The 18,302-nt window shown below is 42.9% G+C and overlaps 1 protein-coding gene across 10 annotated transcripts in view; it reads left to right on the forward strand.

Annotated features, from left to right (window-relative positions):
• The window catches only part of LOC132819922 (utrophin-like), a 751,240-nt gene that overhangs the window by 16,424 nt on the left and 716,514 nt on the right, over positions 1 to 18,302 (forward strand). For 8 of the 10 annotated variants that reach the window (XM_060831897.1, XM_060831902.1, XM_060831903.1 and 5 more), the window contains exon 2: positions 16,477 to 16,695. In XM_060831897.1, the coding sequence (XP_060687880.1) occupies positions 16,611 to 16,695 (85 nt within the window). In that variant the 5' untranslated portion in view covers positions 16,477 to 16,610. Of the gene's footprint in view, positions 1 to 1,549; positions 1,642 to 13,257; positions 13,274 to 16,476; positions 16,696 to 18,302 lie in introns of those variants that run through there. The other 2 variants (XM_060831898.1, XM_060831899.1) reach the window with 2 other exon arrangements.

The following is an 18,302-nucleotide window of genomic DNA, read 5'->3' on the forward strand; positions in this document are numbered from 1 at the left end:
TGGCTCTTACTGGTTTGAATTTACTTTTTTATTCCCAGAATCCCAAAATTTACAGTACAGAAGGAGGCCATTTGTCCCACTGTCTGTATTGGCTCCTGAAAGACCTTCCCAGTTTGTCCCATTCTCCAGGTTTATCTTCATAGCCCTTTAAATTTCAAATATTAATCCAGTTCTTGTTTTGAAGCCTCCTATTGAACCAGCCTCCACCACTCTCCCAGGCAGCACATTCCACATCCTAACAACTCTGAATAAAGATATTTTTCTTCATTTCCCACCGAGCTGTCATGCTGACAATCTTGAAATTGTGACCCGTAATTGAGATACCAAACAGTGGAAACAAGATATCCTTCTTTACCCTCTCAAAATTGTGAACAATTTTGACCACTTTAATTAGATCTTCTCTTAACCTTCTCTGCTCCAAGGAGAATAAGCCAATTTCTAAAATACAGGGAGAATGTTTCCTCTGGCTAGAGATTCTAGAATAAGTCATAGTCTCAGAATAAGGTTAAAAATCACACAACACCAGATTATAGTCCAACAGGTTTAATTGGAAGCACACTAGCTTTCGGACCACCGCTCATTCATGAGGTGACTATCACCTGATGAAGGAATGGCGCTCTGAAAGCTAGTATGCTTCCAATTAAACCTTTTGGACTATAACCTGGTGTTCTCAGAATGAGAGGTTAGGACACACTTAGGATTGAAATGCGGTTTCTTTATTCAAAAGGTTGTGGATCATTCGAAATGTCTGTTCTGGAGTATTTGAATGAAATTCTGAAGTTAGCATGCTAATATCCAGGAATTAAAATGACAAACAAACAGTTGTTGAGAACTAACTAATTAGTTATGGCCTGTCTTTTGCTTAATAGCGCTTGTTTATTCTTATTTTCCAATTTAAGGTTTAGCTTTACCAAAAACATTTTTTTCTCTTTAACAAAAATTCAAATACAGTGCAATTTAACATACTTTGTAAACTCTGGAGTAACTCATTAAATAAACTCCAGACATCATAAAAAGAGAGGTACTTAGAAGGTACCAAGTGGAGCCAGCAGTTTAGGAACTGTGTAGCACAAAAAGCCACACAGTGATTCACAACAATGTATGGTGGTTCTAAGGCTTTACTGAAGTTGTGAACCATGTTGAGTTTAAAAAAAAATTGCTATACTGCCCTGTCCTGATGGGTAGAAGAAGAAAAGACTGGGGAGAAAAAAAAGTGAAGAGAAAAGTTGTCTGGGCATCGTTACCATCCCTTAGCATTTAATTACAGAAGCAGTACTGACTTAGGAAAGGTTAATCTGCTTGGGCCTCAGTACCAAACTGGGGTAGTTAAACAATTCTTGCTGCAGGGAAACCTTTCCTGTTTTAAACTCAAGCTTTCATCGAATCTTATTTTTTTTTTCTGGAGTGGGTGTTGGCTGATCCACATGAATCATTTCAGTGTTCTGGCTTTAGTGCTTGGCTTCGTTCACTATGCTCCCTAGTGGTAGAAATTAAGCACCACAGACCAAATTCATTCTGACATCAGACTTCGAGTGTGGAGTTATCAAACTGTCTGCGTACTGACTAAAGGATTAGTTGCAGGTCTTAATGTATACCTGTGCTATGCTGAAGATTGCTTGATTTGAAGACTTTTGGCTGTCAGTAAGTACTTTACAATGTGAAACTGAACCTTAACCTAGAAAGGTTGTCAATTCGATCTAAGATGTACACTTTTACTAGCTTATCAAACCTCAGTTAAGTTGGTTGCTGGACTGCTCCTTTGGGCCCCTGGTATCCCTGGGCTAGGAAGTGGAAAGATTTAAACTGTATTTCTGATTGAACAGTAATCACTGTCTGCTAAAAAATGTGCATTTGAGATTGTTGGCTGCGACAGCATTTGTACTGTTAGTGACACTCCCCCCACCCATGTCCACTGATTTTCGATTCTAGTTTATACTTGGTTGAAGCATGTTTGCTTGGGGTACTGGGAGCATTGGATACCCGAACGCTGGAATGAATGTTTTTCACAATAATTTGTGATAGTTAATCTTGGTTAAAGAACATAAATGCAGACGTTTGAAAATATACGTTTCTCATTTGGAAGTGAACTTTTTCAGGATTTCTTTCTTTGGTATGGGTTTCTTTGTGTTTTTGTTTAATATCTTACAAATTGTGAAAATGTACTGCAGCATTTGCAGTTTGAAATTTATGTGCTGGACAGATAGAAATCTGCTAAACTGACCCTTGCTATTGCCTTTGCCTTCTTATTCCAGTAACTTCTGAATTCTTCAGTCTGCAGGATTTAATGTCATGTGCAGTTCACTCATGGAGAAGCACTGCCGGCTGGAAGTCTCCTGAGTACATAGTTCAGTAAAATCTTGCTGGTCACAGCATTTTGGTTGCTAATTGTGAAATTCCAGTTTATTCAGCAGAATAAGGGCTTGATCAGTGCAGAACACGGTGGCATTTGTGAAATGTCCTGTATGAGAGTAGAACTAATTTGGCCATTAATCCCATGATATATTGGCTACAGGGAGCATATTTCCGATGCCCTTCCAACAACAAAATGAATCCAGTTAATAGAAGTGTGATCTGTTGGTGGGAATGTGCATGGGCAAGGGTTCTGGTAATCTTGATTTTGACCATGTCCATATTTGCAGAACTCAAAATTAGGACATAACAAAGTATAAGACTTTAAAAAATACGAACAGGAGTAGGCTGGTTGGCTCCTCTAGCCGTTCAGCATTGAGCAGGGTTCTTGCATCTACTTTTCTGCCATTTCTCTGTAATGCTTGATTCTATCTATCTCAGCCGTAAATGTGCACAAGGACTGTGCCCCCACTTCTCTCTGTGCCAACAAGTTCTAAACATGCTCAACCCCCTGAGAGAAGTAATCTCTTCTTAACTCAGTCTTAAATTAATGCCTCTTTATTCTCAGACTATGCCCTCTAGTCCTAGACTCTCCCATGAGGGGTATTATCCACTTGGCATTTACCCTGTCAAGTCCTTTAAGAATTATATATGTTTTGATGAGATCACCTCTCATCCTTCTAAACTGCAGTGAGTAGAGTCCCAACCTGTTTATTAGTCTTTGCTCATAAAGCAGTCCTCCATATAGAGGATCATCTGAATGAGCATTTTCTTAACTATCTCCAGTGAAATATTTCCCCTTAAATAAGGGGACCAAAACTGCTCACACTTTTCCAGATGCTCAGTAAGACTTCTGTATGCCAATCCATTGTGAAGAATGAGATTCTGAATACTTGGAAGAGTATTGTAAAATCGGGAAAAGTCAGCATGGTTTCGTCAAGGGGGGGTCATGCCTGACAAATCTGCTGGAGGTTTTTGAAGAAGTATTTAGTAGGTTAGATCAAAGAGAGCCAATGGATGTTATCTACCTGGAATTCCACGAGGTGTCACACAGGAGGCTACTGAGTAAGGTAAGGGCCTGTGCTGTTAGAGGCAAGGTGCTAGCTTGGATAGAAATTTGACTGACTGGCAGAAAGCAGAGAGTGGGGATAAAAGGGCCCTCAGGATGGAAGCCGGTGACAAGTAGTTTTCTGTAAGGCTGTGTTGGGACCAAAACTTTTCATTTTATACACTTATGATCTAGATGAAGGAACTGAGAGCATTCTGGTGAAGTTTGCAGCCCTCATAGACAGATAGAGGGACAGGCAGCATTGTGGATGCGAGGAGGCTGCAGAAGGATTTGGACAGGTTAGGAGAATGGGCAAAGAAGTGGCAAATGCAATGCAACCTGGGAAAGTGTAAGGTCATGCATTTTGGTGGGAAGAATAGCGGGATGGACTATTTTTGAAATGGGGCGAAAATTCAGAAGTCTGAACTCTAAAGAGACTCGGGAGTTCCTGTCCAGGATTCTGTCAAGGTAAACTTGCAGGTTCAGTCAGTAGTTGGGAAGGCAAATCCAATGATGGTATTTATTTTGAGAGGACTTAAATATAAAAGCAGGAATATACTCCTGAGGCTTGAGAAAGCTGTGGTCAGACCATGCTTGAAGTATTGTGCACAGTTTTGGGCACCATATTTGAGGAAAGATGTACTGGGCTTGAAGTGTGTTCAGAGGAGGTTCATGAGAATGCTCCCAGGAATGAAAAGCTTAATATAGAGGAATGTTTGAGGATTCTTGGTCTGTACTGACTGGAGTTTAGACGAATGCGGGGTGTCTAATTGAAACATACAGAATACTGAATGGCCTGGGGAGAGTGGATGTTGGGAGACTAGGACTCGAGGGCACAGCCTTAGAGGAAAGGGAAGATCTTTTTGAATGGAGATAAGGAGAAACATCTTTAGCCAGAGAGTGATGAATCTGTGGAATTCATTACCACACAAGGCTGTGGAGGCCAGGTCCTCAGTACATTGTAGTCCTCCCATACTCGCGGGAAATATGTTCCTGAACCTACCGCAGATAGAAGCAAACCCATTCATTTCAATGGAAAATTTACTTTCCCAGCAGCCCCGGTCCCTGGCCCGAACCTGTTATAGGGAAGCTTAATGTGGAAGGTTCCATATAAGATGTTCAGGCTGAGGTAAACTGCGGAAAACGATTCTCCGGATACAGGGGTCACCCTGTATTTTAAGACTGAGATAGGTAAGTTCTTGAGTATGCGGGGAGAAAGCAGGAGAATGGGGTTGAAAAGCTTATCAGCCATGATTGAATGGCAGAGCAGACTTGATGGGCTGAATGGCCTAATTTCTGCTCCTGTGTCTTTTGATCTAATCCCCTTGAAAGAAGGGCCAACATTCCATTTTTAGGAAATATTTGGAAATGCTTCGAACTTTGAGCTAGCTGTGATTACAGATACTGGTAAGATCAATTTAATCTTTGATTTTGTTCCTTGATCTCAATGAGCAAATTTATGATATCTCACTTACATTTGACTGAGCTCGACTGACAGTGTAATTGAATAGTGAGGTTCTTTCTTTAGGTCTTTGAACAAGAAAGTAAATGAAGAGATGGTGGAGAATGATTTCAAAGTATCTTTCCCTCATTTTTCTTTGTTATGTATTGTCAATGACGATTCTCATTTTGGCAACAGTTCTGTTAAAGTAACAAAATGTTGATGTCCTGCAGATTGAAACTGATTTCCATTTTCACTGCTGACTTCCACTTTCTGACCAGTCCCAGCTCTTCAAATGTCTCAGGCCTGGGAGTGCCAGCTCCCTAATTGGTGCTCCTTCAGTCACCTCTATTAATTAATCAGAGGAAAAGAGCTGTTAGCTGTTCCCTACAGGCCTGGAAATTCAAACAGCTGCAGCTGTAGCTTCTGCATTTAAACTTGGAGCATAGATGGTAGACATGTAGGAAGAGAAGTGAATTGCTGTGGTAGCATTGACAGTAAAAAGTGTGCACCTTGCAGGGAGTTTGGCAAATGGATACAGTTGGCAAGGAAGGAAATGGTGGGTACTCAATAATAGACTAGGCTGGTAAGTGAACAACAGAAAGGGAAGTTGCACGTTGCTGGGAAATATCTGCTATGGATTTTGTATTTTTGGTTGAGTTTGAAGTTCTTTTGTATGTTAACTATACTGAATTTTCTTTAGTCGACAAAGAGAAAGCCTGCATTTGTTACAATGATAAATGCTTGCTGCTTGGGTTAGTTAGAGCTTCAGAACTCAAAGTTGGGCAATATTTAGAGCTATTTGAAGAAGTACATTTCAGTGTGTTACTTTTCTGTCTTTGCCTAGTATGCACTTTTTGCATGGGGACCTTTTCGTTGTGATGCACGCTGGCTCAGAGCTTGTTTTTACTTTCTTAGTAAGAAAACTGTGTGAAAGTTTTGATTTGTAAAGTTTAAGTTGGAAAATATCTTATAATTAAAACCAGGCATTGATCAGCTGTATTAGAGAACACCGACATACTGTGAAAAGTGTTGAGGCTCAGTAATATTTGTCTCAATAAAACAAATTGACGGTAACACAGTAAAATTGAATATGCAATATAAATTAAAACATGGATGCTACCATAATGAATGATATAATATGTATGTTTCCCAGCACAAACTTTGCTGAAATCTGTGACAGTTGATTTAAAATTTGAAAAAAAAAATCAAATATGACTGCCTCAGAGATTCATCATGTAATGAAATGAGAACACTTTTCTTTGGGAAGCTGTATGTTCCTTAGTTAACCAGGCTTACCCCTTTAATACGACCCCACTGTTGTGGTCACATTTTTTATTTTTCCATTTTTCCCTAAATTATTTCAATCTCCTAACTAAAGATTGAGCTCTTAAATTACAGAAACTACTGGGATTTAATGTTAGCTGTGTAGTTTTGACGTTTGAAAGACACAGTATACGTTGAGTTAGAGAAGCTAGAGAAGTGATTGCTGGGGCTCTTGCTGAGATATTTGTATCATCGATAGTCACAGGTGAGGTCCTGGAAGACTGGAGGTTGGCAAACGTGGTGCCACTGTTTAAGAAGGGTGGTAAAAACAAGCCAGGGGACTATAGACCGGTGAGCCTGACCTCAGTGGTGGGCAACTTGTTGGAGGGAATCCTGAGGGACAGGACGTACGTGTATTTGGAAAGGCAAGGACTGATAAGGGATAGTCAACATGGATTTGTGCATGAGAAATCATGTCTCACAAACTTGATTGAGTTTTTTGAAGAAGTAACAAAGAAGGTTGATGAGGGCAGAGCAGTAAATGTGATCTATATGGACTTCAGTAAGGCGCTCGACAAGGTTCCCCATGGGAGACTGATTAGCAAGGTTAGATCTCACGGAATACAGGGAGAACTAACCATTTGGATACAGAACTGGCTCAAAAGTAGAAGACAGAGGGTGGTGGTGGAGGGTTGTTTTTCAGACTGTGGTGGAGGGTTGTTTTTCAGACTGGAGGCCTGTGACCAGTGGAGTGCCACAAGGATCAGTGCTGGGTCCTCTACTTTTTATCATTTACATAAATGATTTGGTTGCGAGAATAGTAAGCTTGTAGTTGGCACCAAAATTGGAGGTGTAGTGGACAGTGAAGAGGGTTACCTCAGATTACAACAGGATCTTGACCAGATGGGCCAATGGGCTGAGAAGTGGCACATGGAGTTTAATTCAGATAAATGCAAGGTGCTGCATTTTGGGAAAGCAAATCTTAGCAGGACTTATACACTTAATGGTAAGGTCTAGGGAGTGTCGCTGAACAAAGAGACCTTGGAGTGCAGGTTCATAGCTCCTTGAAAGCGGAGTCGCAGGTAGATAGGATAGTGAAGAAGGCATTTTATAAGCTTTCCTTTATTGGTCAGAGTATTGAGTACAGGAGTTGGGAGGTCATGTTGCGGCTGTACAGGACATTGGTTAGGCCACTGTTGGAATATTGCGTGCAATTCTGGTCTCCTTCCTATCGGAAAGATGTTGTGAAACTTGAAAGGGTTATGATTGGTGTACATTTCAGGGCATGATGTTGCAGTTTCTCCAGCTCAGGCTTTCAAGCAATTCCTGTGATTCTGGCTTTTTGAGCTGTATGACATGGCTCAAGTTTCAGTGTTTAGGGAGTGAGGTGGGGGAAGAGGAACAGGAAGGTCTTTATCTTAATTTATTGCAAATTGCTGATTGTAACAGCTGTCGATATTTTGGTTTAGGATTAATTCACTGCATCCACCTTTCCAAACCCTCAATCCCACAGTTTCAAACTGGAAAATATGATGAATAGGAAGTATCAGTGTGAGCACGCTCAGATAGCTGCTATTTAAAGGATTGGATTGTCTAGGCTGTGGAGCTCCCAGGTGGACTGTGGGCCTAGTTTTAATGCATTCACTATTCCAGCACAATTACATCAATAGGTATATTTCTGGATGGCGGGGGTGGGGGGCAGTCCACAACAAATATACTTAAAAATTATTCCAGTAATCTGCTTTATGGGGCTGTCTTAAATTCACTATTTCCAGTTATGACTGCTAGTATCAAATCTATAATTGTCAGTGTTTCACCCTAGTGTTTATACATCAAACCATGTTTCCACCCTTGATTTATAATATACTTTAGGATTTATGGAGTTATGCTGACATCCTTAGCTTAAAATTGTTGGGGAGAAATAACAATATAATAATTTTATTTAATCAATTAATCTCATATATCGAATAATGGGTGGCACAGTGGGTCAGTAGTTAGCACTGTTGTCTCACAACCCCAGGGACTTGGGTTTGATTCCAGCCTTGATTGGTAGTCATAGAGTCATACAGCATGGAAACAGACCCTTCGGTCCAACCAGCCCATGCTGAACATAATCACAAACTAAACAAGTCCCACTGGCCCATATCCCTCCAAACCTGTCATATTCATATATCCATCCAAATATCTTTTAAACGTTGTAATTGTCCCCACATTACCACTTCTTCAGGAAGTTCATTCCAAACGTGGACTACCCTCTGTGGAAAGAAAATTGCTTCTGAAGTCTTTTTTTTTAAATCTCTCTCCTCTCACCTTCAAAATGTGCCCCCTAGTCTTGAAATTCCCCATCTTAGGGAAAAGACAACTACCATCAACTCTATACCTCTCATTATTTTATAAACTTCTATTGGGTCACCTCTCAACCTCCTACATTCCAGTGAACTTCCCCCATGTCCGTGAGGATTCCTCTGGGTTTTCTCCACAGTCCAAAGATGTGCAGGTAGATGGATTAGCCATGGGAAGTGCAGGGTTACAAAGAAAGGAAGAGAGCTGGGTCTGTGTGGGATGCTCCACGGAGGGGCAGTGTGGATTTGATGGGCTGAATAGCCTGCTTTCACAATGTAGGGATTCTGTGAAGTATTTTGAGGTACAGGCAGTCATTTGTAGTTATGATGATTCTACAATACAAAAACAAAACATTGGAGAAACTCAGCAGATCTGGTAACATCTGTGAGGAGAGAAACAAAGTTCACTTTTGAGTTGTACATGATTCTTCACAGACTTTCAAGTCATGTTCAACTTGAAACATCAATTCTGTTTCTCCCCAATTTGTTGAGTATTTCCCATATTTCTGGTTTTATTAAATTTCCAGCTTCACCCAGAGGTAAAAGAAATAACTTGTGTGCATACCATCTTGCACAACATTTGGACATCTCAGAGTGCTTTTTCCTTTGTATTGTAGGAAAATGGCAACCAAATCGTGCAAAACATGATAACACACATAGCAGTGAAGTATGTGAGCAGGTAATCTGTACAGGATACGGAGATAAATTCCTGCATTTTTCCTTTCATTTGTATTATAGGATCTTATATGTTCACTGGAGAAGGTAGGTAATGCCTCAGTTCATTGTCCAAAAGATCATAAATCTGACAGCGCAGCACTCTTCGGTTCTACAGTAGAAGTGCTGGCTTGAATTCTGCGTTGAATGATTTAGAATACTGATTCAATGTGAGAAGATGGATATGATGCATTTTAAAAACAATACTGCGATTAATCCAGTCTCAGTCATAAAAGATATTTGTACGAACTTGAAAGGGTTCAGAGGAGCTTTGCAAGGATGTTACCAGTGTTGGAGGGTTTGAGCTGTAGGGAGAGGCTAAATAGGCTTGAGCCATTTTCCTTGTAGTGTCAGAGGTTGAGAAGTAACCTTAGATAGGCATGGGTAGAGTGAATAACCAAGGTCTTTTCCATCGGGTGGGGGAGGGAGTCCAAAACGAGAGGCATAGGCTTAAGGTGAGAGGGGAAAGATTTAAAAGGGACCTAAACGGCAACTTTTTCACACAGAGGGTGGTGCATGTATGGAATGAGCTGCCGGGGAAGTGGTGGAGGCTGGTACAATTAAAACATTTAAAAGGCATCTGGATGGGTATATGAATAAGAAGAGTTTGCAAGGATATGGGCCAAATACTGACAAATGATGCTAGATTAATTTAGTATATCTGGTTGGCATGGTTCTCGCCTCAGGCGACTCTCTGTGTGGAGTTTGCACATTCTCCCCGTGTCTGCTTGTGTTTCCTCCAGGTGCTCCGGTTTCCTCCTACAACCCAAAAATGTGCAGGTTAGGTGAATTGGCCATGCTAAAATTGCCCGTAGTGTTAGGTGAAGGGGTAAACATAGGAGAATGGGTCTGGGTGGGTTATGCTTCGGTGGGTCGGTGCGGAATTGTTGGGCCGAAGGGCCTGTTTCCACACTGTAAGTAATCTAATCTAATCTAATCTAATCATGGATGAGTTGGATATGCTGTATGTCTCTATGATTCTATCTGTTCAATCAGAAAATGCTTGAACTTGTAAACCTAACAGGATTTGACAGTGCTCAAGTTACATTCTGGATAACCGGACACATTCCCCAAACTCTTGTGTTTACCTTAGTATACATTTTGGAATAAAATATTCTGCTTTTGTTTTTCATTGGTAGTGACTCTTTGACTAACATAGTGAAGACTGGTCTCCACCCTGACTGTGGTAGCCACTCTTATGTGGTCCTACGTCTTGGGTTTGTGAAGACCATTCAGATGTTAAGGCTATAGAACTGACATCAGTTCTAGTAACAAAGTCATTTAAAATCACAAATTTTAAAGGGAGTGAATGGGGAGGAACTACATAAAATGAAGATTAGCAAACGACAGTACTTAGATCTGAGGAGGTAAATGGCCTATTTTTATTCTGGAATATTTGTGATTCATCTGATTTCTGCTAAGCAACTTGAAAGAGGAAGTGCAACTGATTGTTGGCTCCTGTGCTTAGTGAAGATAGGAATGGTTGTAGCATTCTGATATTACTGCAGCAGAGATGAATGCAATGTTTGAAGGTGAGGGGCAGTTACCAAAATAGGGCAGGGCAGGTTGCATTTGGATAAGGTGTGGTCAGTTGGTCTGGGACATGGAGGTGGGTAGTTGGGTTGGTCATTTAGGGGAGAGGTGAGATAGTTGGATTGTTTGGAGAATGTGGTCAGGTTGATGGCTGTCTGAAGGGTCAGAGAACTGATGGCAGGGGTGTCACTTGTGGAGTTACTGAAATGTTGGACCAGGCTAAAGCTGTTACTATCTTTAATCTCCATCTCTCATGGAGGCTTCCTGGAATCAGGAGAATCTTGCATCAGAATTTTTAAATTTTCTGGCAAGGTGGAATATTACGGGCAATTCTGGTCTCCTTCCTATTGGAAAAATGTTGTGAAACTTGAAACGGTTCAGAAAAGATTTACAAGAATTTTGCCAGGGTTGGAGGATTTGAGCTATAGGGAGAGGTTGAACAGGCTGGGGCTGTTTTCACTGGAGCGTCGGAGGCTGAGGGGTGACCTTATAGAGGTTTATAAAATCATGAGGGGCATGGATAGGATAAATAGACGAAGTCTTTTCCCTGGGGTCAGTGAGTCTAGAACTAGAGGGCATAGGTTTAGGGTGAGAAGGGAAAGATTTAAAAGAGGCCCAAGGGGCAACTTTTTCACGCAGAGGCTGGTATGTGTATGTAATGAGCTGCCAGAGGATGTGGTGGAGGCTGGTACAATTGCAACATTTAAAAGGCATCTGTATGGGTATATGAATGGGAAGCATTAGGAGGGACATAGGCCAGGTGCTGGCAAGTGGGACTAGATTGGGTTGGGATATCTGGTCGGCATGGATGAGTTAGAGTGAATGGTCTGTTTCCTTGCTATACATCTCTATGGCTCTAATCCCCAAAGTAGGTCTTTTGACTGGATTCCCACAAAGTCCCAATATGCATCTGACGTCATTCATCCAGTCTCCAATAATCCAGATTCTGAGCAACTTGGTCCTGTGGTTTCAGAATGGTAGCTGATGCAGAGCGACATAGACAGGATACAGAGCTAGGCTGAGACATGGCAGATGGAGTTCAACCTGAATAAATGCAAAGTGATGCATTTTGGAAGGTCCAACTTGAATGCTGAATATAGGATTAAATACAGGATTCTTGGCAGTGTGGAGGAACAGGGGGATCTGGGTGTGCAAGTACATAGATCCCTCAAAGTTGCCACCCAAATGGATAGGGTTTTAAGAAAGCATATGGTGTTTTGGCTTTCATTAACAGGGGGATTGAGTTTAAGAGCCGCGAGGTTTTGCTACAGCTCTACAAGTCCCTGGTTGCCCTACTATAGAAAAGATAGAGGCTTTGGAGAAGGTGCAAAGAAGGTTTACCAGGATGCTGTCTGGACTGAAGGACTTGTCTTATGAAGAAAGGTTGAATGAGCTAGGAATTTTCGCTCTGGAGAGGAGGAGGAAGGGAGGTGACCTGATCGAGGTATACAAGATAATGAGTGGAATAGATAGAGTCAATAGCCAGAGACTTTTCCCCAGGGCAGGATTGACTGGTATGGGGTCATAGTTTTAAGATATTAGGAGAAAAGTATAGAAGAGACATCAGAGGTAGGTAATTTACGCACAGAGTTGTGAATGCATGGAATGCATTGCCAAAATGCAAGGAAACAAACAAACTTGCAAAATAGATTAATAAATGACATTCAGTGTTCACGTTACAAATTAAGGGGTAGTTGAATCCGCTAGGAAGAATTAGAAGACCGTTTCCTCTTTGTAAAATGAGAAACTGGGGGATAGAGGAGCAGGGATTGGGAATTCAGATAATATCTCCAGTATTTCAAAGGATTTCTAACCTAGAATTTTGTGTTGAGTTTCTGGAACAGAGTTCTAATTCCGAGGTTTGAATGCCACAAGCTGATCCACAGTTGATACCTTGCACAGGCTGACATTACGGACTAAGAAGAGAAATGTTATAGGTCTTTTCAATTCTGGATTGATATGATGGCGTCGAGAATAATGAGGCAGCCATTAACATTGCATAAAGGAGGGATTTATTTGCTCACTAGTGAAAATACATTTAAATTTGATGTGAACAGACATGAGGGAAAAGGGAATAAATGGATATGGAGCTATGGTAATTACAGTGCAAGAGACTTGTGTGTTTCAAATACTGGTGTAAATTAGATGGGGGGGCTAAATGGCTAGTTTCTGTTATAGGTTGTAATTTGTCATTATACAGATAAACAGTATGTATAAATAAAATTATGTTTTCATCAATGATTTTCTATTAAACTGAATGACTAGTCATTTTGCAATTAATTGTTTAAGTCTTAGTTGATAACATTTAATTTAAAAGAGTAGCATTGGGAAGAGATTTCCGTCACCCCTAAAGCTGATTTCAAGTTATTACTGCCCTCTCCTGAATTTGCACAGAATTTGAAAATTGATGGGAACTTGTATTATGCACTGAGAACAAAAGAAATAAGGGAGACAGAATACCATACATCCCACAGAGGCTGCTCCACCATTTAATATGATCGTGACTAATCTTGGGATTCAGCTCCACTTTTCTGCCTGCGCTTGTATATCTTGATCCTCCGAAATTCCATAGTCAGATGAGTAAGTAACTCCATCGTAGTTTTTCAAAGCACCATCAGGTGTTTTTTCTTGTTTTAACCAAATTTTGTTTTTCAACCAAGACCACCACAAGTGATTATGAATATTTATTTCATTTACTTTTTATAAGATCATGCCCTGCACAACTGGGTACAACAGATAAAAGTGACCAATATAAAAAGAATTATTTGATGCCTGCTGACAACCTGAGGATGTGTAATATACTTTCTAAATGCAAATTCGTTGTTAAAACTGTGTAGAGAAGGTGCTATTGACTATTATAGAGTCCTAGAGATGTACGGCACGGAAACAGACCCTTCAGTACAATTTGTCCATGCCGACCAGATATCCCAACCCAATCAATCCCGCCTGCCAGTTCCTGGTCCATATTCCTCCAAACACTTCTCATTCATATACCCACCCAGATGCCTTTTAAATGTTCCAATTGTACTAGCCTCCACCACTTCCTCTGGCAGCTCAATCCAAAAACGTATGACCCTCTGCATGGAAAAGTTGCCTCTTGGGTCTCTTTTATATCTTTCCCTTCTCACCCTAAACATATGCCCTCTAGTTCTGGACTCCCCCACCCCAGGGAAAAGACTGCCTATTTATCCTATCCATGCCCCTCATGATTTTATAAACCTCTGTAAGGTCATCCCTCAGCCTCCAACGCTCCAGGGCAAACAGCCCTAGCCTATTCAACCTCTCCCTATAGTTCAAATCCTCCAACCCTGGCAAAATCCTTGTAAATCTTATCTGAACCCTTTCAAGTTTCACAACATTTTTTCAATAGGAAGGAGAGCAGAATTGCATCCAGTATTCCAACAGTGGCCTAACCAATGTCCTGAACAGCTGCAACATGACCTCCCAACTTCTGTACTCAACATACTGACCAGCAGAGGAAAGCATAACAAACACCTTCTTCACTATCCTATCTGCATGTGTCTCCACTTTCAAGGAGCTATGAACCTGTACTCTAAGGTCTCTTTGTTCATCAACACTCCCTAGGACTTTACCATTAAGTGTATAAGTCCTGCTAAGATTAGCTCCCCCAAATGCAGCATCTCACATTTATCTAAATTAAACTCCATCTGAGCTGAAATGTGTTGCTGGAAAAGCGCAGCAGGTCAGGCAGCATCCAAAGAACAGGAGAATCGACGTTTCGGGCTTTCTGAACCCTTCTTCAGGAATGAGGAGAGTGTGCCAAGCAGGCTAAGATAAAAGGTAGGGAGGAGGGACTTGGGGGAGGGGCGTTGGAAATGCGATAGGTGTCATTGCCCCCTCCTTCGACTGACTGAATTGGTTCTCACTCTGAACAACTTCTCTTTCCTATCCTCCCACTTCCTCCAAACCAAAGGAGTAGCCATGGGCACCCGCATGGGTCCCAGCTATGCCTGCCTCTTTGTAGGATATGTGGAACAGTCCATCTTCCGCAGCTACACTGGCACCATTCCCCACCTTTTCCTCCGCTACATCGATGACTATATTGGCACTGCCTCGTGCTCCCACGAGGAGGTTGAACAGTTCATCCACTTTACCAACACCTTCCACACCGACCTCAAATTTACCTGGACCGTCTCAGACTCCTCCCTCCCCTTCCTAGACCTCTCCATTTCTGTCTCGGGCTACCGAATCGACACGGACATTTACTATAAACCGACCAACTCCCACAGCTACCTAGATTACACCTCCTCCCACCCTGCCCCCTGTAAAAACGCCATCCCATATTCCCAATTCCTTCATTTCCACTGCATCTGCTCCCAGGAGGACCAGTTCCAATACCGAACAACCCAGATGGCCTCCTTCTTCAAAGACTGCAATTTCCTCCCAGAAGTGATCGACGATGCTCTCCACCGCATCTCCCCCACTTCCTGCTCCTCCGCCCTTGAGCCTCGCCCCTCCAATTGCCACCAGGACAGAACCCCACTGGTCCTCACTTACCACCCCACCAACCTCCATATACATCACATCATCCGTCGTCATTTCCGCCACCTCCAAACGGACCCCACCACCAGGGATATATTTCCCTCCCCTCCCCTAACAGTGTTCCGAAAAGACCATTCCTGCCGTGATTCCCTTGTCAGGTCCACACCCCCCACCAACCTAACCTCCACTCCCAGCACCTTCCCCTGCAACCACAAGAAATGCAAAACTTGCACCCACACACACCTCCCCCCTTACTTCCCTCCAAGGCCCCATGGGATCCTTCCACATCCGCCACAAATTCACCTGCACCTCCACACACATCATTTACTGCATCCGCTGCACCCAATGTGGCCTCCTCTATATTGGGGAGACAGGCCGCCGACTTGCGGAACGTTTCAGAGAACACCTCTGGAACACCCGGACCAACCAATCCAACCACCCTGTGACTCAACACTTCAACTCCCCCTCCCACTCCACATGCAGGTCCTTGGACTCCTCCATTGCCAGACCATAGCAACATGACGGCTGGAGGAGGAGCGCCTCATCTTCTGCCTAGGAACCCTCCAACCACAAGGAATGAACTCAGATTTCTCCAGGTTCCTCATTTCCCCTCCCCCACCTTGTCTCAGTCCCAACCCTCGAACTCAGCACCACCTTCCTAACCTGCAATCTTCTTCATGACCTCTCCGCCCCCACCCACACTCCGGCCTATCACCCTCACCTTAACCTCCTTCCACCTATCGCATTTCCAACGCCCCTCCCCCAAGTCCCTTCTCCCTACCTTTTATCTTAGCCTGCTTGGCACACTCTCCTCATTCCTGAAGAAGGGCTCATGCCCGAAACATCGATTCTCCTGCTCTTTGGATGCTGCCTGACCTGCTGCGCTTTTCCAGCAACACATTTTCAGCTCTGATCTCCATCATCTGCAGTCCTTATTTTCTCCTCAACTCCATCTGACACTTCACAGCCCATTGGCCCATCTGATCAAGATCCCGTTGTAACCTGAGTTAACCTTCTTCACTGTCCACTACACCTCCAATTCTGGTGTCATCTGCCAACTTACTAACTATACCTCTTACACTCGCATCTAAATCATTTATATAAATGATGTAAAGTAGTGGACCCAGCACCGATATTTGTGGCATTCCACTGGTCTCACTTTGTTGATATGTTTCAGAAATTAAAGTTCAAATGTATAGAATCTACATTTACAATTACTTTTATTTCCAAAATGTTTTAGTTCATGATGTATTATTTATTATTTCCTGTCAATCAATTAGGTGTGAGGATCCAACTAGAGGCATAGGAAACAAGGGAATTCTGGAGAAAAAGGACCATTGAAGGTTGTCAGATTTTCTGTTGTGATTCAGCAGTGGATATCAGCCTTGACAGTCTGTTCTATCATTAAAATATCATGGCCAAAGTCGCAAGTGTGGGAAGAAATATTGACTGTAACAGTCCACCAAATGAGTTCGGTGACATCATTAGATGGAGATCAGGTATGTTATTCAAAATATTCTAGAGAATCTAAGAATGTAGACTTTTTCTTTATCTGGGTATACATAGCAAAATGCAATATATTTATGTCTGAGTGTATGTCTCTTGAGACTAGTTGGCACAGTGGTTAGCACTGCTGCCTCACAGCGCCTGAGACCCGGGTTCAATTCCCGACTCAGGCGACTGACTGTGTGGAGTTTGCACGTTCTCCCCGTGTCTGCGTGGGTTTCCTCCGGGTGCTCCGGTTTCCTCCCACAATCATAAAGATGTGAGGGTCAGGTGAATTGGCCATGCTAAATTGCCCGTAGTGTTAGGTAAGGGGTAAATGTAGGGGTATGGGTGGGTTTCGCTTCGGCGGGTCGGTGTGGACTTGTTGGGCCGAAGGGCCTGTTTCCACACTGTAAGTCTAATCTAATCTAATCTTAACTTAGTACCATATGGCCAGACGTGGATGATGGCTAATTACCTTGCTTTACCTTGTGTCTCTCTCTCTCTCTCTCTCTCTCTCATTCTGTCTCTCTCTCTCTCGTTTTGTCTCTCTCTCTCTCTCGTTTTGTCTCTCTCTCTCTCATTCTGTCTCTCTCATTCTGTCTGTCTCTCTCTCTCTCTCGTTCTGTTTCTGTCTCTCTCTCTTTCGTTCTGTCTCTCTCTCGTCCTGTCTCTCTCTCTCTCGTTCTGTCTCTCTTTTTCGTTCTGTCTCTCTCTCTCTTGTTCTGTCTCTCTCTCTCTCTCTCCTTCTGTCTGTCTCTCTTGTTCTGTCTCTCTCTCTTTTGTTCTGTCTGTCTCTCTCTCTCTTGTTCTGTGTCTCTCTCTCTCTCTCTCTCTCTCTCGTTCTCTCTCTCTCGTTTTCTCTCTCTCTCGTTCTCTCTCTCTCTCTCTCTCTCTCTCTCTCATGTTCTCTCTCTCGTGTTCTCTCACTCCCCCTCTCACTCTCTGTCTCTCCATTCTCTCTGTCTTGTTCCCTCTCTCCGTCTGTCTCATTCTCCCCTCTCTCTGTCTCGTTCCTCCCCCTGTCTCTCCCCCTCTGTCCCGTTCCCTCTCTCCCCCTCTGTCTCGTTCCCTATCTTTCCCTCTGTCTCGTTTCCCCTCGTCTCGTTCCCCCGTCTTGTTCCCCCCCTCTCTCGTTCTCCCTCTCTCTCTGACTCGTTCCCTCTGTCTGTCTCATTCTCCCCCTCTCTCTGCCCCGTTCCCCCTCTCTCTGCCCCGTTCCCCCTCTCTCCTTCTGTCTCGTTCCCTCTCTCTCCTTCTGTCTCGTTCCTTCACACTCTCGTCTGTCTCGTTCCCCCTCTCTCCCTCTGTCCCGTTCCCCCCTCTCTCCCCCTCTGTCCCGTTCCCCCCTCTCTCCCTCTGTCCCATTCCTCCTCTCTGTCTTGTTATCTCCCTGGTTTTTTCGTTCTATCTCACGCACTTTCTCGCACTTGTGCTCTTGTTTTGTTCTCTCACGCTGTCTTGTGCTCGTGTACTCTTGTTTCGTTCTCACTCATGGTTGTGTGGTTGTGTTTTTTGAGGGTGAATCATCTCAATTTTGTACGATGCTGTATTAGTTCCTCAGGGTAGTGTATTAGGCTGAATCATCTTCAGCTGTTTCATCAATAATCTTGCTTTTATC

This window comes from Hemiscyllium ocellatum, chromosome 10, assembly GCF_020745735.1.
Source record: "Hemiscyllium ocellatum isolate sHemOce1 chromosome 10, sHemOce1.pat.X.cur, whole genome shotgun sequence".
Lineage (NCBI taxonomy): Eukaryota > Metazoa > Chordata > Chondrichthyes > Orectolobiformes > Hemiscylliidae > Hemiscyllium > Hemiscyllium ocellatum.